Here is a 22,353-nt window from a genome sequence, read left to right as displayed (position 1 = left end):
ATGGGGGTTAGGCAGCTAAATGCCTTTGGAGAGCTAAGCCAAAATGTCTGCAAAGCTGCCTGCCCATCTGTTACCTGATTTACTGCACCAGGCCATTCTCCAGACGTCAATATGTAGAAAAGCAAAGCATAAATGGTTCATTTTAGAAAATATTACATGGAGCTCCATATAGTGATATGTCCCATAGTCTTTAGTTTGAGCTACTTGGTTTATATCACTGTGGTCTCCGTCTGCATAAAAGACTGCGCCTCTGAATTCCGATGGAGCTGGGAGACACTTTCTGAGCCATTTCGAGAAACAGAACAGCTATGGAGTCTGGAGTCGCGGCCCACTGTCTGGCTCAAACACAAACTCCGCCATTTCCTTTTCAACTCACCTTGGACCTATATTTAAAAAATGCATGTGAGCTAAAAACGCACTTTACATGGGAAACATTTGTGCTTTCATTAGTGTCACATGCAAACTACTAAAATCTCTATTTTACTTGAAAACAAAATTGAGTAAAAGAGTCTCAGAAGAGTTATTAATAATACTTTGAACTCATATAGTGCCTTCCATCCCAGGACCTGAAAATGCGCCATAACCCTTTGGCCTCCTGAGAAGTAGGAAGAAAAATAAAAGTAAACACAACTCTTCTAAATTCAGATAGGCAGCACAATCTTGAGATTAAAGCACGGGCATGAGAACCTGGAGTCTAAGTCTAGCTTTGCTATGGACTCATTGTGTGATCCAAAGAAAGTCACATAACATCTCTTTATCTCCCCAACTTTAACCTGGGTATAATATTTACCACAACTACCTCCCTAGGATGTAAAGTTTAGCTCCAAAATCCTCAGGTGGCAGGGGCTAACTATTATTATTAATAATAACAACTCAGAACTCTGTTATTACCAAGAGCAGTTGACTAATATGTTTCCTAGCTCCAGAATTTAAAGTGTATTGACTTGTCTGAAGAATGAGAAGAGAACAATCAAAAAGGGTTTGTAAGAATAGTGGGTAGCTATTTATGATAAGTTTTTACAGATGCGTAAGCCAAGGCATAAATAATTCAGTGACTAGCCCAAGAAAATGCAGCACATCAATGTCAGAGCCAGGAAAACTCAGGAGATCTGGCTCCTAATCCTTCACTCTAGCAATTGCACACACTCCGTCTGTGATATTCTCTATATTATTTAAAGCGTGGTTCTACTCTGAAAAGTGACTGTGCAAAAATGGCATCTTCTTACTCAGGGGATATGTCCTCGAGTCTATTGGTCATCATCTGAAGTCGGATGACAGCACTGTGAAGGGGGGCCTAGATGTGCCAAGTTGTACAATAAGGGCTAAACTGTAGTAAGAGCTCAGCATCCAGAAGCTCCCATTTAGGGACCTAAGCAAGTTCTCAGATTTTTGAAAGAGCACAGGCTCCTATGTAGGCACCTGAATGAAATGGTCAGATTTTCAGAAGCATTCTGCACCCCGCGGCTCCCATTGAGAACAATGTAAATCATCGGCACCACCGGTGCACTTCAAGAACAATGGGAGCTGTTGGGTGCTGAGGATTTTTGAAAACCTGGCCCCAATTGTGCAGGGCTGAAGTGTGTCCCAGAGACTTTCCAAAATTAACATTTGAAAGTTTTGTGATGAAACCTTAGGCCCTCTAAATCCAATAAAAAACAACAACCTCCCATTGACTGCAATAGGGCCAGGACTTCACCTTTGGGATTTTCTTAGATTAATAAACAGTAAGGGTAGAATTTAGTAACGCCTCCTGGTGTTAGGGTGACAGAGGTCCCAGACAGAGTTTAACCTCCCTTCCCCCCACAATTATGCCTTAATATGGTGTTTTTTATATCTAATATAATCTCCTCTCATATAGAAATCACCATATTTTGTACAATAATAACCCACTGATACCGTTTATGATTTATATACTAGAATACTAAGGCTGCTACTACACTTATTGCTACTAAATTGAAAACATTATTCAATATCACTGGGGAGAAAAGGGAAACTTACTTCACTGTTCAAAAAGCAGTACAGGACTGCAACAACCAGCCCCTGTAAACAGACAATGTGTATCAGTTAGTACACAGCTCTGAACTCAATCAGTAAAAGATTTAAAATTTGTAAAGGTTTAGAATTTACCTGAAAAGATCCCAAACATAACTCAAAAATTATCTGATAGTGACTGGAAATGCGTATAGGAAATACAGCAAACACCATGTAGTGAACTCCAAATAACGGAATAAGCAGCAATGTTGATTTTGCAAGTCTCCTAAATAATCAGAGCAGAAGAATTGGAGCTTAATGGAGTATCCCAGTAAAGTCTTGTTTCAGTAACATACGTATTTAGTGCACTATAATTTTTTTAGATCAATCCCGTAAGCCCGCAGACAGTATGATCTGTAAATTAATAATCTTCATAAGGGCCATTCATACCGACTGAAAACTATATTTTCTCTTACATCTGTGCTATAGAAAGCCCCACACTGGCCTTATAGCCACTGGGTGAGATTCTGTGCTATGGTTCAAAGAGCTATAGTGGCTTTAAGCTACCTTTGCACCCTCCTGATTTTGGGGCTGTTTCAAGGGCTAGAGAAGCCCCCGGCATAACTCAGACAGCCATGGGGGGGCTGTCTAAACTCAGGAGCCTCCTTGGGCTGTCCTACGGACTGCACCAGGCTCCAGAATCTCCACAGCATGGCGTGCTGTAGCTCCATCCTTGACATACTCCTCTTGTCCACAATGTGGCCTCTATGTCCAGGTTTGTGAGGGGGTCCTCGGACAACAGCCTTATGGCTGCCTTCCACACTGCCTTCATCCAGGCAATCTTCACTCAGCTGGACAAGAGGCTCTTAGAGTGACTTATGCTGACCTGGCTCTTTTTAGATTGTATGAAGTGTCAGAGCATAGTTGAAGGACTGACCCAAACGGAATACTGGAGAGTTATACATCCATCTTCATTTTCTTTAATTTGAAAATTAAAATACATTTAAAATGTACAACGTGTAAACAGTGCCTAGAGAATGTGATCCCAGAGCAATCCTTCAACCAAGGGATTTCATGAGCAATTATACACTGATCCCAGAGTCCTAAAACCTCATATTTATACTGATGGTATGAAGCATTTACCCTTCATTAATTAAAATTCCATCAGTTACGTAACAATAATTACTGAGGTACAAGAGAAAATTATATAAGTATCTGGAGATAGAACTTTAATTTGTTAAGCAGCATGATTTTGTCAAATTGACAGTAAATCCTTGAAAAGGTGGGAAGCTAATTATCCTTTAGCTGTCACTCATTTTATTTTAATAACATAAACTTTACATGTTATATGGATGCCTGATCTTAGATAAAATGCAAAAAGTTAACATGGAGAGTCCAGTGAGTCATCACTGTCTTGACCATAACTAGATTCAGCAATGAAACAGATAGGCTGTCTTGAGGCAACCATCTTAAACCCAAACTGTCTATTTAGGAGACTAGGCATTTGAAAAACCTTCTATTTGAAAGTGTCTGTGCCAGTCCTCAAAGTCCTCCATGGATCATGCTCAAAATATCTCAGAGGCCGCCTCTGTCTAAGTGACAGTGACCTTCTGGACAGCAAAGTTCCTCAGGAATCACAATATGTCTGGACCTGAAGGTGAAAACAATGACAGTGGAAGACAGGGCTTCCTCAGCAAAATGTCCTAAGCTTTGGAGGAGAGGAGAATGACCACAAATCTGTGGGCATTCACCCACGAAAGCTTATGCTCCAATACAACTGTTAGTCTTTAAGGTGCCACAGGACTCTCTGTTGCTTTTCACAAATCTGACTGCTTCCAGAGCAAAGTGAAAAACTCATGTCTTCAACATAGCTTTCTGACCTCCAAAATCAAACCAGCAGTAAAGCAGATGAAAGAGAGAAGAGGGAAAGGGAGCAGGTGGGGAAGAGGAAAAACAGAAGAGGAGTGAAGTGGAAAGTGGGAAGGGCAAAAAAATAAAGAATAATAAAACCAAAATAATCAGAACAAATTAGCGAATCAACATCTGCCTCTATTTGGCTTGTGAGGGAGTTAGAAAGGAAATAAGAATCTTGACAAATGGATAGAAGTCAAATTTCATTTACCTCCATATATATATATATATATATATATATATATATATATATATATATATATATATATATATATATATATAAAATGACGGGCTGGGTAAAACCCAATGGTCATGGCTTGGTCAGCCATGGTCTAACCTGTTCTCTTGTATGACTTTTTAAATTTCATGTTTCCTTGTAGTCACTTAAGAGTCAGCGGTCCCAATTTTTACAATTATATCTGAATTTAGATTAAAATTTCTAATAAATATTAGTAATATTTTTCATTATCTATGGCCATATAGCTTACATTAACCCATCTCCCATAATTGTGAAGACTTCTTTCCCTAAAATAATATGCATGCTATGAAAATTTATCTTTGATTTCTGTTTGTGGGTATCAAATTAACCTCAGGGCAGAAAGCATACACATGATCCTACACCCTACTTAAGACCTACATTAAGGGATTATGAGTAGTATAGGACCTGGCAGGGCCTTCTACAATGGGATGAATTTCATTCCATGGATGGAGGCATGCTACTGATGTTGTAGAGGAAGATTACCTTTTTCAAAAGTGCCTAAATGATCTAAAAGCTGAAGTCCCATTTTCAAAAGTGACTTAAGCCCAGATCCTCAAAAGATATTTAGACTCCTAACTCCCACTAATTTCAGTGGAAGTTAGAAGCCTGAATACCTTTGAGGATCTGGTCCGTAGGAGTTCAAGTCTCCCTGACTTTCAGTATCACTTAGGCACTTTTGAAAATGTAACGCAATATCTACTTTTCCTGGCAGAGCCTGGTGTGACTCTGTCCAGAATGCATAATGATATGCCATGCAATGACTTTATCTTGTCATATGTCTCCAGAACTAACGGCCCGACTATGGAACACTCACTCATGTTGGTGAGCAGCCCCACTGAAATCAGTGGAGCTAAGGATATTAGTAAGTGCTTACCAGTATGAAAGAGGGTTGCACAATCAAGTCCTAATTTAACAAAAAAACCTCCCCATATCCCCACCAAAAATTTCAGTTCATTTAAGGTCAAAGCCTCCATGATGATCCTGACTTTTGCAAACCACACAAGTTATCAAATTCCAGATCATTTACACAAACTCTGTACCTTGTGATCTCATGAGCCACTTTCATTGTTTCTCAACTTTCACATTAGCATTTTTGCTTTAATAATTTTCGACTGACGGCTGAGCTAATTCTATATGACACTGACATTTTAATTGAGGAAACATCCATACAAAAATAGCCTCATGCCCCTCTGCATTTTAGAAATTGCGTTTGAATGTACGTAAATGAGGCTTCTGGACCTTTAAATTGCTCTGCAGAAGCAATATTTCTCAGTGAGCTTGATCTACCATTCTCATGGGTGTTTACTGAACACCAAAACACCATCCAAACCAAAATTAAAAACCAGGCAACCAGACTCTAAGAGCAGAGTTCACACTGACGAACAGTGAAAAACAAGTCTGTTTCTAGTAAGCTGCCTACACTTTAAGACACGAAGATGCCCTATGGAGGATGTTTGGAGAAAAACAGAGCACACGGGACTGAACAGAAGTATAAAAATGAAGATGAGGGGGGAAAAAAGAATAGCTCTTGCAACAAGAGGTGACTGCACAGATGTCCTGCCCACAGTCTGGTCAGTTTTCTGAATGATAAATAGGAGACCCCAAAATCTCAAGTAGGGTGGTCCATGGATTGAGCGGGCCATACAACATGGTCCACTGGCTGAGACAGCAAACATGCCACCTTCACAGAGAGCTCAAGTATCCCCAGCCCAACCTGCTGCAATCTCTACTGGTAGGTTTCTTTGTCTTGAGACATCACAATCCCTAACCTCTCAATTACCAAAACAGGGAAGCAAGGTATCATCGCATATGTGGATCCATAAGTGAGCTGCTCCTGAAGCATTAGGGGCTACAATGGGAGGAGGGAGGAAAAGCAGGTCACTTCAATGGAACACCTAGCGCAGATGTGGCAGCATGTTTATGCTGCTGTCCTGAAGCTTTTAACACACCCTGAAGCCCCTCCTCTGCCTCGTGCCCCGCTGTATTGTATGGTTGCCCTGGGGTCAGGGGTGTAAAAATAAGCACTACACCACAAGCCTAATACTCCAGACAGAATGCCTAGACATTACAATATCTTATTCACTACATTATTTTTGTGAGACCTGTCACATCCTATTGAAATCAGTACAGAGCAAGTAAAACCAAGTTTGAGGCTTAAATGGACAGGCTGGTATATAGTGCCAATAAACTAAAGCCAGTTCAGACAACATCAGGTGAAAAGTGCACATCCATCCCCTGATGTGACTTAAGGGATGATCCTAGGAGGTTTGTTGAAATTTTTTGTAGAATATGGCTGGATTCTTAAGTGACTTGTGGAAACTACAGGAGAATTTCCACAATCCATATTTCCATATTTTTAAAAGAATTGTGATGCAACAGTAAGGTGCCAAACATGTCACACTGGTTACAGAAAAAATACACAGGTTTTATTGGGTATTTTTCATTTTGGTATTGTCAAAAAGTTTCTATCGCTTTTTAAATATGTACAGCAACAGCTTGTTTTGGTGAAGTGCACAGGTAATTAACAAGGAGCCGTATTAAAAGGCCTACTGTGTGTGACTAGATGGCTTGGGGTTTTCAGTGCTCAAATTAGACTTAGGCATCAACATGCCATTTTTTGCTCTCAAGTGCAAATATCAGCATCTACATTGGGATCTGGGCTTTTTTGGGCAGGGTCTGTCTTTTTATTATGTGTATAGAGCTTAGCACAATGGGGTCCTGATTCTGTATTGGAGTCTATAGGCACTAATAAATTATAATTAATAGTAGTAGTAACAATAATAAATACTAACCTTAAAGACCTTTGTTCAGCAAAACACTTAAACCCATGCTTAACTTTCAGCATATGCTTAAATCTCATAACATTGTTGATTTCAACGTGTTTACAAGCTTTGCTGAATCGGGGTTCTATCTCCAGCTATCCATCCGTTTGAAAATGGGTACCATTGTATCAAATAGTTATCATAGCATCACAACACTGGATGGTTGTTGGCAGTCTGCTCCAACAGAGGAAATCTTTAAATAGATTACTTTCATATACTGTATGAAGTTTCTAAAACACATTACTCACTTGTATTGTGACTGATCATTGCCTCCGACATCGGGCGATCTTAACTTTTGCAGTAAAATTCTTATAATACTAATGAAAAGTATAAAATTCACCTGCAAAAGAAAATATATATATAAGTGACTCCAAGCTCCTCACTTTAGTATGCAGTGTGCTGGTAAGAGGTAAACAAGCCAGACTAGTCAGTTCATTAGTGAGCCTGGAGTGCTTGCTGCCAGAACATGTTAACTTGCACTCCCTCAGATCTACAGCCGCTTTCCTGCCTCACTGACAGATTGTCACATCCAACACACCTCTGCATGACTGTAAATACCACTATGGAATCATCCTCTGAGATACTTAAAAGCTGACAAAATCCCTTTCCACCAGCAACCCCATTAAAGGGAATGTTCTCAAGCATGGGGCTTTGGTCAAGTCTCAGTACAGCCTAACGTTATATTAAATCGGTTGGTGGATTTACCACTGGTGGCTGAAGGGATAATGCACACCCTATTTATAACTCTTTCCCACACTTGCCCCTTAAATCCCCCGTCTGGAGTCGTGGACGGGAAGCTGTTGTAGAGGTGACATGTATTCCTAAATCAATGATGAAAAGGGCCTTCTTTGTATATCTATCTAAGGTACTCAGGAGTGCCGCCAGCTTTTCTGCCGCCCTAGGTGGCAGAAGGTCCCGCCCCGAAATGCCGCCCCCCCACAGAGGCGGCGGAAGGTCCCGCTGCTGAAACACCGCCGCGGTCGCCGCCCCCCAAATTGTAGCACCCTAGGCGACCGCCTAGGTTGCCTAATGGGTTGCGCTGGCCCTGAAGGTACTGATATGGCCCCTGCATTACCATAGTAAGTGTAAACCTCACAATCTTTAATGTATTTATCCTCACAACTCCCCTGTGACGGAGGGAAGTGCTATTATCCACATTTTACAGATGGGGAACTGAAGTAATTGGATAAAAAGAAGCGTAATCTGACCCAAAGGTGGGCTTGAACTCAGGTCTGGAAATCAGAAATTGCTGCATCTGAATCCCATCTCCCATAATGTCAAGTATCAGAGGGGTAGCCGTGTTAGTCTGGATCTGTAAAAAGCAACAGAGAGTCCTGTGGCACCTTTAAGACTAACAGATATATTGGAGCATAAGTTTCGTGGGTAAATACCCACTTCGTCAGACGCGCGTCTGACGAAGTGGGTATTCACCCATGAAAGCTTATGCTCCAATACATCTGTTAGTCTTAAAGGTGCCACAGGACTCTCTGTTGCTTTTTACATCTCCCATAATGTCTTCTTCTTTGGTCTTTGGCAAGTCCCCAACCTCTCTGCCTCAGTTCCCAATCTATAGAACAGACGCCTTAGTGCCAGGCATGTAAGATGGTGCTGGATTGTGTAACATGGTCTATAAAATACTTTGAACATGAACAGTGACATATAAATGTTAGGTGTGGTATAACATCCTACATCCATATAGCCTTCTTCATAGTGCTTAACAGCAGTAAAGTGAGCTAACTCAGATCAGGGATGCAGAAGCATCAAATACAAGAGGAAAACATTCTGGTATTGAGCCAGGGACCAATATCTTATTCTTTATATTTAAAAAACAAACAAAATAATCAACATAATCACCAAGCTGTGCACATAGCTAAACAGAACCTGTTTCTTGGCATGGGTGTAGCCCTAGTCTTTCCCCACCCTAGCTCTGTCCCTGGTTGTTTGGTCTAACATTTTTATTGAAAGCTCTTTGAGGCACCATGACTTTTGGTGTCTTCTATGAAATGCCCAGTATCATTTTTAAGTGCAAATAAATAATAAATGATTATAATAATTGCATGTCATTCTGTGCCTGTTATTTACTGTTAAAGGAAATGCTAGGGCTAAAGAAGGGATGGTGGAGGAAAGTGACAGGACACAGGATCCTAATTATATAAAAAAAGTTAGGAAAATTAGGTCTAAATCTTTTGTAAAAGAGAAAATTAGAAGGGGACCTCACTGAAGTAAAAGAAACAAAGAAAGAGGATAAATATGCAGCCTGTCCATACGCAGAAGTCCCAGTGAAGCCACTGTTAGTGCAGCAGAATGAGGCCTTCTCACTGTTGCTGTTGGGTCCACAGGTTTGTGTCATGAAGCACAGTACAAAGGTCAGGGGATATACATTTTATATGTATGTACGTTAAAGTCAATATGGTCTAATGGTTAAGACACTGTGGTGGCAGAGAGATTCTATTCCTGGCTTTGCTACTGACCTCCTGGGTGACCATAGGCAAGTCACTTCATCTCTGTTTCCCCTCTCCTTTTGCCTGTGTTTATTTAGATAATTGGGGCAGGGACTGTTTCTTGCTGTGTATTTGTACAGTGCCTATCAAAATGGGGCCCTGGTCTCAACTGAGGTCCCTAATTTCTCCTGTAATACAAACTATTATAAATCATAAAACATTAAAAACGGTGGTCCTTTTTTAAAAGGACAATAAAATAATTGGTTTTCTGAGCCACAGGGCATATCTTGAAGCACTATATTTGGGTGAACTACATATTCAAGTATTTGTATCTAGGTCTCTTTTGAAGCTAGTCAATTTTTTCTATTGGTCTTTAGTAAGCATTGTGTATGGCTAACAGTATCTTTGTTTATAATATATGGAGCTATACCTGTCTCATAGAACTGGAAGGGACCCTGAAAGGTCATTGAGTCCAGCCCCCTGCCTTCACTAGCAGAACCAAGTACTGATTTTGCCCCAGATCCCTAAGTGGCCCTCTCAAGGATTGAACTCACAATCCTGGGTTTAGCAGGCCAATGCTCAAACCACTGAGCTATTCCTCCCCCCTCACATGCATGATGTGAGTATCACTTCAAAAGACAGAGCTACTGGAGCATTCAATCCAGCCAAAGGAGATTAGGCATTTAGATATCATCTAGGTGCTACGTATCCTAGAAATACTTTAGGTAGTATATGAGATTATAATTCAAACGATCACTTAGGACAGTCGTTAAAGACCCCAATTTATCCGAATTAATCTTAAAAATATATATTTAGTTTAAAGTCTCATATAATTTCAATATGTTTAGATAACAAGATTAGAAGCAAATGACAGTGTATATTCACACTTTAGGAGATTTTGTCTTTAGTATTGTAGATTTAGTTCTATAATATTCTTTGCGGTGGAATTTCTTTATACAGAAAGCAGATGATACACAATGGTGAACGAACTGCTAAGGGACAGCAAATTAAGCCAGTAATATAAATGCAGGGAAGTGTCAGGGATGGGGTACAGCAGTGGAGGTAAATGACAAAGTAGGAAGATAGGAAGGTAGTGGAATGACACGAGATCAGTGATCTTATCATTTTGGCTGCCTTAAACTGACAGTAACTTTTGAGCCAATTACATTGCAAGTACATGTATCATTTAAAATGTCTTTTTGTTACCTCCTTCTTGTTATTTAGTCCTTTACAGAAGTTTTAACATGTCAAAACAAGAGGGACACAACTCTCTTATTTTGATATGCTACATGACTGCTTCTGGTTTCTGAAAGCCTATTAATTCAGATTTGTGTCCACCTGAAAAGACACACAAATGAGAGCAGCCTGTATGGGAGCGGGGAAGGAAGAGGATCGCTGTGGCAGCATTTGCCAAATGGAGAACATGGGTGGTACTGCAAATGAACTGTTTGGTATAGTACATCTCCAATTAAAGAAATCAGAGAGGCTCTGAAATGTGCACAGCATGACGCATGGAAGGCTGCCAAGGAACATTCTTCAGGCCAAAAATGTTCAGAGGAAAGACCAGGGGAAGGCCTCTGACATGCTGAATTGACTGTGAGGACTGACCCTGAAGAACTCACTTTGAGAATGCTGTTTTAGAGCAATCAACAGCTGATTAAATATAATCCCCTAAACCAGCTAAAATAATTGGAAGTAACATAGAAACTAATGCCAAAAAGGAGAATACTGAGTGAAGGTTGGTTTGTTATACCTATTAGAGGTAAATCCTTGCTCTCTTCACTTGCTTTGCTTTTCCTTCCAAAATACATTTATACTCTTATCCTCCCATTCAGACCGTCACACAACTCTCATTTTGCCTCTATCTCTCCTCCCACTTCATCGAATATCCCTTCTTGCTCCACCTCTCACACTCCACTTTGGGCCTACGTTCATGCTATTCCATATGGTGAATACAGAACAGCCTCCCTTTTCAAATATTCCAGTTGCCTTCCTTTTGCTTCATGAAAGCCTTCCTCAAAAACAACTTATTTCACAGCCTTCCTACCTTAATCTCCTTACTGACAATTTGTCCATAATGTCTTGGTTCTAACGGTTGTCTCATGTATCACATGTATTTGAGGCAGACTGCACACTCTTTGGGGCAGCAGGACTTTGTTTTCTTATACAGTATGTTTTGCAAAGCTCCATGAGCAGCATGCTGTAAGGGGTGAGAACAACAAAGCAGAGCCTAGTGCTTCTGCTACTTAACTTCTGGCAAACAAGTTTCAAACTTCAAACTTGTTTGCCAGAAGTTACATTTAGGCATCTAGATAAAAGTGGCCTCACGTTAACAGGTGCTGAACACAGGCATCACCTTTAGATTTCAGTGGGAATTGTGGATATTCCGGCCAGTTCTTCTGGGTACTCAACATCAGGCACCTGAGTTTGAAAATTAGGGCATGTGTATACTTGCAGTGTTACCTAACTAATAATAAATGGCCAGATTTTAACCTACCCCATATATCTGCACAGGGTGCATAAAGTCACACAGCGTTTTCCTGGATTAAGAATCCAGGCACAGGGAGCAGAGAAGGCTGCACAGAGCTGGTATTCACCTAATGACAGGTGGGTGCGGTGGAAAGTAGATGGAGCCTTGATCTGCCCCCACAGAGCTGAACAAGTTGCATCATGTAAAGGCCTATAACAATTTACTTCCCCCTTTGAGAAAGGAAGGGGGAAACAGGACAAGATTTGTAACTCCGACAGCTACCCAGGGCTCTTCCTGTGCTGGCACAGGTAGGCTCTGCCTCTTATCAAACGTTAGGTGCAAAGACAATCTAGACCAAAGTAACTAGCGCACCTTAACTCATCCGTCGCACTGGGGGATTGAATGTCCATTCCTACTTCTTTCAGCAGTGCAGTTCAGTTCTCTGCAAATGGCCCAAATCCACTGTGAACTGCTCTTTCACAAATTAACACCACAGATACAAAACTGTGATTCAGAATTAACAGCTGGGGGATCACTTAATCCGACAGGAGTGTGATTTTATTTACAGCTTAAATAGCAGAAGCACTAAGCTCTGTTTTGTTGTTCGCACTCCTTAAAGCATGCTGCTCATGAGAGAAAACAGATCTGGAAAAAGACAGCTGATCCCAAATGTGTGCACAACCTGAGCCAATACAGTCCATGTACATGGACATTGCCATACTTTATTACTATATCAATTCAATTACCGATTTAGAAAAACAGAGGGCTGGTTTGTACCTCAGTGTAACTCTAGAATCAAATTAAGATTTGGTCAGTTTAAGATTCAGAAGAGTTTAATTAAGCATCCTCTCCTCCATCAAACAGACTTCCCAGCCCTTGCCAGAATCCTTCTAGAGCACCAACAAGTCTGTCAATATGCACTAGGATAACTGCTGTCTTCAGATATTGCAAGTTCTAGGACTTTTCAAGGGTCAGCTTGAAGCATTATTTTCTGGGACACCAGTGACCCATGAAAGCTCAGCTGCATATAGGGTTGCCAGGTGTCTGGTTTTCGACTGGAACGCCCGGTCCAAAAGGGACCCAGGTGGCGCAGGGGTCTCCACACGGCTCCTGGAAGCGGCCGCCAGGTCCCGAGTGCCGGCTAAGCAGTGCCTATTGGCTGGGAACTGTGACCAATGGGAGCTGCGGGGGCAGTGCCTGCTGGTGTGAGGGCAGTGTGCGGAGCCTCCCCTGGTCGCCCATGCGCCGAGGGGCTGCAGGACCCAGCGGCCATTCCTGGGAGCTGCGGTAAGTGCCATTGGGCCCCCCCACACCCCAACCCTCTGCCCCAGCGGGGGAGGGGGGAGATGGAGTGAGCAGGGGGTGGGGCCTCGGAGAAGGGTTGGGGCAGTGGTGTTTGGTTTCATGTGATTAGAAAGTTGGCAACCCTAGCTGCATACAGAGTAGTTGTTTAAATCAAAAGTGCTCAGTAGGAGCTTTAATTTTGCACTTTTGAAATATTTTGTATGGTTTATTTTGTTTTATCATTCAGTGTATTCTCCTTACTTCTCCAACTCCTTTTGGACTTTTGCTTCCCTTCATGCTGTACATCTGCTGAGTGTCCATCCCATTATGTAGCAAAACATTCATGTTGGTGAATCCTCATTTCATGCAAATTCACCCAAGAACCACCTTTTGCCCCGTCTTGTTTAAACAATGTAGAACTCACTCTGATGAAGGAGGAATAAGGTCCTTTGGATTGACACCAAGATCATTCAGTGAGTAGACTGCCTGTTTAGGCCCTGATTCAGCACCTCACTTAGGCATGCACTTAAAGTTAAGCACATTCTTAAGTGCTTTGCTGAATTAGACCCTTAATGAACACTATAATTCAGGTATCAGAGGGGTAGCCGTGTTAGTCTGAATCTGTAAAAAGCAACAGAGGGTCCTGTGGCACCTTTAAGACTAACAGAAGTATTGGGAGCATAAGCTTTCGTGGGTAAGAACCTCACTTGCATCTGAAGAAGTGAGGTTCTTACCCACGAAAGCTTATGCTCCCAATACTTCTGTTAGTCTTAAAGGTGCCACAGGACCCTCTGTTGCTTTTTACTACAATTCAGAAGGGACAAAATATCACCAAATGAGATGCTGAAGGCTACAGATAATTTGTACAAAATGCATCAGTTTGCAGTTGTATTTAGCATTGGAGGTAAAGCTGTTGTTATGCACACTAATGGGTACATCTTCAACACAATGAACAAGAATTTAACTGCACGTGTTCAGTTAACATTAATGAACTCTATGGAGCACAATCCCTGTGTAGCATGCTAAAAATGTCCTTCTGTGTAAATGTTTCATGTCTAATGTATGTAATTCTAGGCTACTAGTTAAGGAAAGATATACACAGCTGTCATTCTTTCCTGCTGTAATAATATTTATAAACAAAAGTAAATCTATAATCCACGTGAAAGATTTAACTTGATGTTTTCTTCCCCCAAGGTTCTTGAGCTGGTGAGAGTTTAAAACAAAACAAAACAAAACAAACAAAATCAACCAGTCATTTAACAGGAGGCAGCTAAATTTTAAAGGCAATGAGTTTAAATGACCTGGGCATCTGTTTAAAATCTCCCCTATAAAGTAATTTATTTCATTAAAATGGAGTTTTTGCCTATGTCTAGCCAGTTATAAAGAATAATGTGTATATTCACTGCACAAGGCTGCAAACTGATATATAATTCATATTGCAAAATGTAGTTTACTTACTATAATAGAAATTAAAATTGGTAATCGTATAACCCACCAAGGACCACTGTGATCATTTGTATCCCAGCAACTATAAAGAGAGTAAAAGGGAAAATTATGTTAATACTAATTTTATTTGGCAAGCGAGCTATGTGAAGACAAGTGTTTTGGATTTACAAGTCAAAATAAAACTAGTCTGCTCTTGTGAATTCTAAGCAATATAATTTGATATTCTCCTGCTTTTATTTTTATTTAATGTGCACATTCAAATCAATTAAAACAGAGCAGTGTTAGAAGAAACCCAGACAGATACCCCGGAGGGACTCTCAAGTTTAGTTTCACTCTTTATGTCATGACACTTTTCCAATAAGAGCTTAGCTACAGTATCTGGGGCAGCAGAATGATCTGACGTAACTGACAGATACAATTAAAAGGATATAATTTACTGCTGGACTATTTGGGTTACAGATGAGTGGAACTGGTTTGGGAAATATTAAATATAAGCCTGGAACTTCATCTGAAAAATTGGACTTTCATTTCCCCCTTTAAATAATTTGTTCACAGTTTTCCACCCCAAGCCATTTTACCCTTCAATGACCATCAGACTTTACAGTCAGTCATTCTCAGTGCCCACAGCCCCTATTGACTTTAGTATGTATTCAGCACTTCTGAAGAAACAGAGCTTAAAACTTCTGAGAGAATAGAAGCTACAAGTGATAAACCTTAAATAGGAGAAACATTTAATAGTTTGTAAGCTTCCAACTGTGATGACCATAGCAAGGTACCAATTCAAGAACGGCATCACTTTCAGTTTATTTTTTTAGAGGTATTGCAAATAGGTTGCCTGAGAAGTGAGGAATAACCCATCATCTGTACCAACTATTGCAGATGCCACGGACAAGAGTTTCTAAGTCATCTAGAGCCTAATCTGGTGAGGTGCTCTGCACCCACAACTACCAGGGATGCTAGTAGGAGTTGAGAGTGCTTAGTACTTTGCAAGATGGCACCATCACACTCTTAGTGGTGCCTCTGCGTCTCTAAAAGTCAAATACTGGCCTTGGGTGCAGATAGCTCTCACTGAATTCAACAGGAACCACATATGCACCACAGAAGGCAGTATTTGGCATAAACTATTTAACTTCATCCCCGTCAGAGCTTTCAGATTGGATCAGGGCTGGCTCTAGGCACCAGCAAAACAAGCTGGTGCTTGGGGCGGCACATTTCTAGGGGCGGCATTCTGGCGCCGGCCATGCCGCCCCTAAAAATGTGCCCCGGCCGCCCTAGCTCACCTCCGCTGCTGCCGCTCGCGCACCACAGCTCGCGAAACAGCTGATTCGCGCGGCGCTGCTCGCCCTTCCTCCCAGGTTTGAGAGCCTGGGAGAGAGGGGGAGACCCCGAGCGGCTGCGACGCGCGCGCTGCTTCTCCCCCTCTCTCCTAGGCTTGAGAGCCTGGGGGGAGGAGGCAGGGCTGGGGATTTGGGGAAGGGGCAGAGTTGAGGCGGGGCCGGGGGTGGGGTAAGAAAAAAATGGGGGGGGGGGGGCGGCCAAAATTGTTTTTGCTTGGGGCGGCAAAAATCCTAGGCCCTGGATTGGATGCATCTATAAAACTGCATGCTGACTAACTTCTGAACACCTGTCACTCGACTGGCACCTCTGAGATACTGCAGTCCTCTGCTATTTACCTCCTTCAAAACAGCAAATTATCCCTGTGCAAGCAGTGCAATCCCAGGGGAAGACCTGCTGTAGTTCAAGTTTGAAGCATAAAGTTTACATCCTCCTAGCTACTTACCCAGTGTCCTCTAAAAAGATCCTTGTCACTGTCCACAAGATGATGAATACTGTAGGAATTCCTAAGAAATTATAGTTTGTTATAGCGAATGATTGTAAAAATCTATGAACTGAAACCCCTTACCCCTCTTGTAACCATCTACTACTAGAATATACAAGGTCTGGCATGAGGCAAAATGCAACACATGCAATAATAAAGTGTAGCTGTAGCTGCAGGGTGGGGACCAGGGGCAGGGTGCAAACAATTCCTATCCATCTCCCAATGAAGACAAGCACAAGGAATTATTACAGGTCAGTGCATTTATTTCTTACAGAACATACAAAGGGTGTATACCCCTCAGGCTCCTGAGTGTGACCCTTGGGGATACAAATGTTATGAATCCCTGGTCTAAATGAAGATAAATATTAGGAGTGAAATTTGACATGCAAATCATTTTACAAAGGCATTCACACACATTGGTTCGCTCCCATTTCCCAGCTACACCCAAGTATACTTTTATGCTCAGTTTCTAATGGCTTCACATCTATAAAACCTTCCTTTGGCTCTTGGGTATGAAAGGAATTAGTGTGTAAAAATGAAACAAAAATATTTATAATATGTTGGAAAGTATATTAAAGATAAAGAATAAGGGACTGGCTGGCACAAAGAGTTACTGGGTCCAACTTTCACTGTTGGAGAGTTGAATTCAAATCCCAGTTTACATAACTGTGAAAATGAATTTAGTGGCCTCATCTTATATCGTACACATGCACATCACATCATCACAGTGTTTGGCACTCTTTGCAGTTCAAGAGATGCCCAGCAAAGACAGAGCCATTTCTCTGACAAGCATCTAAGGTGAATTGGCAGCTTCCATAGTGTCTTCCTGTATAATGAGGCATAAGCAAGTGCTTCTAACCCCGCATTTTCACTGAAGGCATTAAAGTCACTCCCGACTTTTAAAGAATACAATGAACATGTGGGGCCTGATTCATCACTGAATCCGAGCTCCATTCAGACACAGGAACTGGGCATGTGAGAGAGAAGGAGAATGGTGGCTTTGCACTTCTTTTATTCTGGGGTCAACCAGCTCTTGACACTGATTAGGATAACCTCAAGGTGGCCTTAACTTGTGCCCAGCTGCCGACAGTTTCCAGGGGGCATTCAGGTCTGTGGGAATACTTGAGAAAACAGAAGTGTTCTGCACATATCCACTTTTTCCTGGCCATGCCCTCTACATAGTCACTGTTCAGTGGCCTGTGAGGGAGTGGCATGGAGCCTTTGTGCCAGCTCTACATCCTTTTATGCCAGAACAATTTCTTGGTGGCTAGATTTGCATTGGTGGAACAGAATAAAGGGGCTGTCTTAGCCTGTGGAATCAGGCCCAAGGATGGTAGCTGTCTAATAGGAGATAATGTTATCTCAGTGGGAAACACTGAGCCTGACCCATCCATAGCTAAAAATAAGAATAAAATATGTATATATTTAAGTACTTACCCCAGCCAATCAGAAGATAGGCTGTGAAATGTCTGTTAGGAGAGAATATTACCACAAGGAGGATGTGGAGGTAAAGTCCTTCAACTAAGAGCCAGTAAAAGTTTGCCATAACACAATATTGGAAAAATACCAAACTAGCCTTGCAGCCAACCTGAAGTGTTACAAACAAACAAGGATTACACTTCTTGCAAGGAAAATGCAGTAATATTTTGTTACAAACGTTTTTCTGCAGACCCAAGCTCTCTACAGACTATGTTCCCTTATCTCTCTTTTATGTCAATAACTCATGTACAAAATATAGAAAAGTTCTTTTTCAATGGCCCCTAGAAATAAGGTATGCATTTAAAATATAAAGAATGCTTATACAAAGGAATTTAGTTAGCCAAAACTTTATTTCTATGGCTTCCTTGCAGCCAATTTACTCAGAAACCTTGAAATCATCATGACATAAACATTAAAAAAGGCAGATACGAAAGACCATCAATTAAGATAATAAACACATATCACTTTATAGGTTTTCCTACAAGTTTCCTAGAGGTTTTAATTTGTTAGAAAAATAACAAAAAATTGGCGGTGTGAATTTTCAAAGGTCAAAGTGAAAAATCTAGAATTAGGGACCGAATGCAGTCCCACTGGTCAGGATGTAAGGATATTTAGAAAATAAAAATTATACCATCAAAATCCCCCCCGCCCCCACTGTGAAATTCTCCAGTGTTTCCCGATTTGTTAAAGACAACCAGAATGCATCACTCCATTATGACCTCTGTAACTTATAGTCTGTGTGGTGTTTTTCAGAATGTACCGTTCTAAGAGATATCTGATGGTACAAGGAAGTGTGCAGAGGATTTCACACAGGGGAAAATGTAAGTTTTTAAAATGTAAATTAAAATGTGGTTTGATGCTTAACGCTCTTTACAACCTGATTACGGCATGGCACTCAGGGTCAGAAGAGTTTATCTTGACTCAAAGTCATAGAATATTAGGGTTGGAAGGGACCTCAGGAGGTCATCTAGTCCAACCCCCTGCTCAAAGCAGGACCAAGCCCCAGACAGATTTTTGCCCCAGATCCCTAAATGGCCCCCTCAAGGATTGAACTCACAACCCTAGGTTTAACAGGCCAATGCTCAAACCACTGAGCTATCCCTCCCCCCGTGATACACTTTCTGTCCGTTTAGTCCTCTTCGGCCTCTTTTGCCCTCCCTCTTGAAGTTAGGCCTGTAGCTGAGGCAGTTCCCAGCCAATGAATAGATGCCACCAGCCAGCCAAATTGTGTAAAAAAGTTATTCAGTTTTAGAACCTCTTCCAATTCTTTATAAACGCTTCATTTTAAAAGAGCTGTGCCAAGAGCGCAAATAGCTCTGTGGAATGCATAAACATGATGTGAGAGTCAAACTCTCCAAGCCGTTACGTAACTAAACCAGGGTTCAAATAGTGTAAGAAGCAGCCGCTATTCCAAGCAACATCAGATCATCTCAACAACAATGCGACAGAAATTAGGGAACAGCACATTGATCTGGACCAGTCCAACTGCAAGAATATCCAGCTGCAACCAAGAGTAACTGCAGGACAAAAACAGAAACAACTTGGGTGCAAACAGGCATGATCAGGGCCAAGAGCCTAATCCTGCAAGGTTTTGAGCACTCTTGACTCCCTGAGATGTCAATCCAAGTGACCTGTTTACAATGATTTTACAGTGCCAGTATTAAATATTTCTTCAGTGAAAGTGTTTCAGTTGACAGATCGTGTACATATAGCTTAAGAGTCACTTGGAAAAGCTTTGCACAATGGAAGAATGTACCTTTATCAATACAAAAATACTGCACTGCATTTTTCTTCAGTTTTTTTCTATACTCTAAATTTAGCCACAATGGGCAGGGGAAAAACACTGTAAATTAAATTCTCTGAGGTCTTCAGCAGTGTCTGCAGATTTATTTTGCAGCAGTTCTGCTCCAAACCAAGGAGATGGGGATACTCTATACCAGTGGTTTTCAAACTTTTTTTCCGGCGACCCAGTTGAAAAAAATTGTTGATGCCCACAACCCAATGGAGCAGGGGCAGAGGGTTGGGGTGAGAACTGTGAGGTAGGGCCAGGAATGAGGGGTTCAGTGTGTGGGAGGGGCTCTGGGCTGGGGAAAGGGGTTGGGGTGCGGGAGGGGGTCAGGGCTCTGGGGAGGAGGTGCGGGCTCTGGGGTGGGGCTGGGGATGAGGGGATTGGGGTGCAGGAATGGGCTCCAGGTTTGGGAGGGCTCAGGGCTGGGGCGTGGGGTTGGGGCCCAGGCTTACCTCCAGTGGCTTCCTGTCAGCGGCGCAGTTGGGGTGCAGAGGCAGGCTTCCCGCCTGTCCTGGCACTGTGGACTGCGCTGCGCCCCGAAAGCAGCGAACAGCAGGTCCGGCTCCTAGGCAGAAGCGTGCAAGCGGCTCCGTGCAGATCTCACCCGCAGGCACCGCCCCATCCAGCTCTCATTGGTCGTGCCCCGTGGCCCCCCTGCCTATGAGCCGGACCTTCTGCTGGCCGCTTCCGGGGTGCAGCGCGGTGTCAGAACAGGTAGGGACTACTAGTTTTTACTGGCCAGCTGCCAGGGTCCCTGAGTGCTGAACAAGGCAACCCAGTGCCTTGCATTCCGCGACCCAGTACTGGGTCTCGACCTGAACTTTGAAAACCACTGCTCTGTACACTGGTATGTGATATACCATTTAACTGTTCAACCTTCTCAACCTCTGAGATTTTGCAACCCTGCATACTGTGTTAATGCCTTATCCCTACTGTGCCATATGGTTTGCCAAGAATGCAGATGACAGCCCGCCATCAACTACTGGGGGTGTGGCTTGGTTGCTAGCGCCCTCTTTCTCTCCTACAAATACCCACTCCGTCTCTCATTGCTCTTCCTCCCTTAATGCCCCTCCTCCAACTCCAGATACAGCTGCTAGAGCCTTCTCAGAACATCTAGCCTTCCCCATTTCCCAGCTGATGTATCTTCCACTTCTAACCTCTACCCTGACTTACCCCACCTCCTCACTGTCATATTTATCCTGGGCCATGGCTGATTCTGGTTTTTTTATAGCTGAAATTCTTCTGCTACCTGCCTGAATATGCAAAGCTGCATTAGCTCACCCCCCTAGCTCTTCCACTCCCTTTCTTCTCCTGCAGTTGCATCCCAGTTCTACCTACCACTAGTTCTCTCACAGCTCCCTCCACTAACAACTTAATGTTGCCAAAAATTCACCAGGGATGCAGAGGTGGAGAGGGTTAAAAGGCAAACATATTACACAGTGTAGCCAAAAGAGCTGCATTACCCATGACGAGTGATCCTCTGAACAGTGAGCTGTGTTGGAATTGGAATAAAGAATATCATCCTTGACTAAAACAGAGATTGCTCTTAGAATGAAAGAGAGGAACAAGTTCAGATGGATGTAGTTCCGCGTGCAGTGAAGTTTCCTACATTAAAGAAGAGATTAAAAAAAGAAAAAAAAAAAGCATTTTAGTTTCCAGGATGGAAAGGCTGTCATACAGTCTTTTGATTAGTCTTAAACTGTTTCTTAGTGAAATGAACCTGTAGTGAGTACCTGCCCTTTCTTTGTGTGTGACCCTGGGTACGACCCTTTCAGGGTTTAAAATAAAAAATTTCTGACCAGTGCATACAATTAGGGCATCTTTGACACCTTTTCAGTGTCACAGATTAAAAGGCCCTGCTGCCATTTTCTCCACATATTACCATGAAGAGTATATAATAAAGGTGATTTTTCATTTTCTATTTTTGGTGTTCTCTAGCCTTTGTCTTCTAGATTACCAGTCAAAAGCCTAACTCTTCTGGCTAAGTTTCTGAAATACCCCTTCCTAATGTATTCTTGTTGGATTTTTCTGTCTTTAATTCCAGTACTTTGATTCATAAAGTGTGCACATCATGGGATGCAGGTGCATATATGAACAATTTAGAAATAGTGTACCTACAAAAATACAAATTGGACTGCACTTCCTTCCAGTCCATCTGGACTTAAAACCTCTACTCTTTAATCCACTTGCTCTTGTGAAAGCTTGGGAAACAGATGAGGTTTTCAGTGTGCCAGGAAAATCAACAAACTCTAGTGGGAAGTAGGTTCCAGAGGCAAGAACCTATCACCTGAAACACCCTTCCTCCAGCACCTTGTCTTTTAATGCAGTGTTTATCCTAGCTGACCTCACTAAACAGCAGAGGAGAGAGGGAATCTATAAGGCAGACAGGAACCAAACCACTCAGGATTTTATCAGTAAAAAGCAACACTTCGAACTGCAGCTGGAAACTAGTACAGATCAGAGAATATTGTTGTTATTGAAGGAATGCAGACAGAATAGAATTTTATGGCAGGTTACTGCATTCTGTGCTGCCTGAAGCTTCTGAGTGGTCTTCCGGCATAGACCTATGCAAAGAGCATCAAATAACCCATTCTGGAGGTGACAAAAACATGGCCAATTGTGGTCAGCTCTGCATCTGAGAGAAGACGTCATAACCTTCTAG

At 42.1% G+C, this 22,353-nt stretch overlaps 1 protein-coding gene across 1 annotated transcript in view; it reads right to left on the bottom strand.

Moving 5' to 3' along the window:
* Positions 1-209: 209 nt before the first annotated feature.
* Positions 210-22,353, bottom strand: part of VIPR2 (vasoactive intestinal peptide receptor 2) — an 89,310-nt gene continuing 67,166 nt past the window's right edge. The window contains exons 6-13 of the mRNA XM_065399058.1: positions 21,155-21,296; positions 17,861-18,011; positions 16,385-16,445; positions 14,617-14,686; positions 7,212-7,303; positions 2,128-2,257; positions 1,999-2,040; positions 210-383 (exon numbers count right to left, since the gene is read on the bottom strand). Coding sequence (XP_065255130.1) covers positions 210-383; positions 1,999-2,040; positions 2,128-2,257; positions 7,212-7,303; positions 14,617-14,686; positions 16,385-16,445; positions 17,861-18,011; positions 21,155-21,296 — 862 coding nt within the window. The remainder of the gene's footprint in view (positions 384-1,998; positions 2,041-2,127; positions 2,258-7,211; positions 7,304-14,616; positions 14,687-16,384; positions 16,446-17,860; positions 18,012-21,154; positions 21,297-22,353) is intronic.

The sequence above is a fragment of the Emys orbicularis genome, chromosome 2 (assembly GCF_028017835.1).
Source record: "Emys orbicularis isolate rEmyOrb1 chromosome 2, rEmyOrb1.hap1, whole genome shotgun sequence".
Lineage (NCBI taxonomy): Eukaryota > Metazoa > Chordata > Testudines > Emydidae > Emys > Emys orbicularis.
Note: the sequence above shows the minus strand (reverse complement) of the source record. Positions and strands in the feature narration are given on the sequence as shown.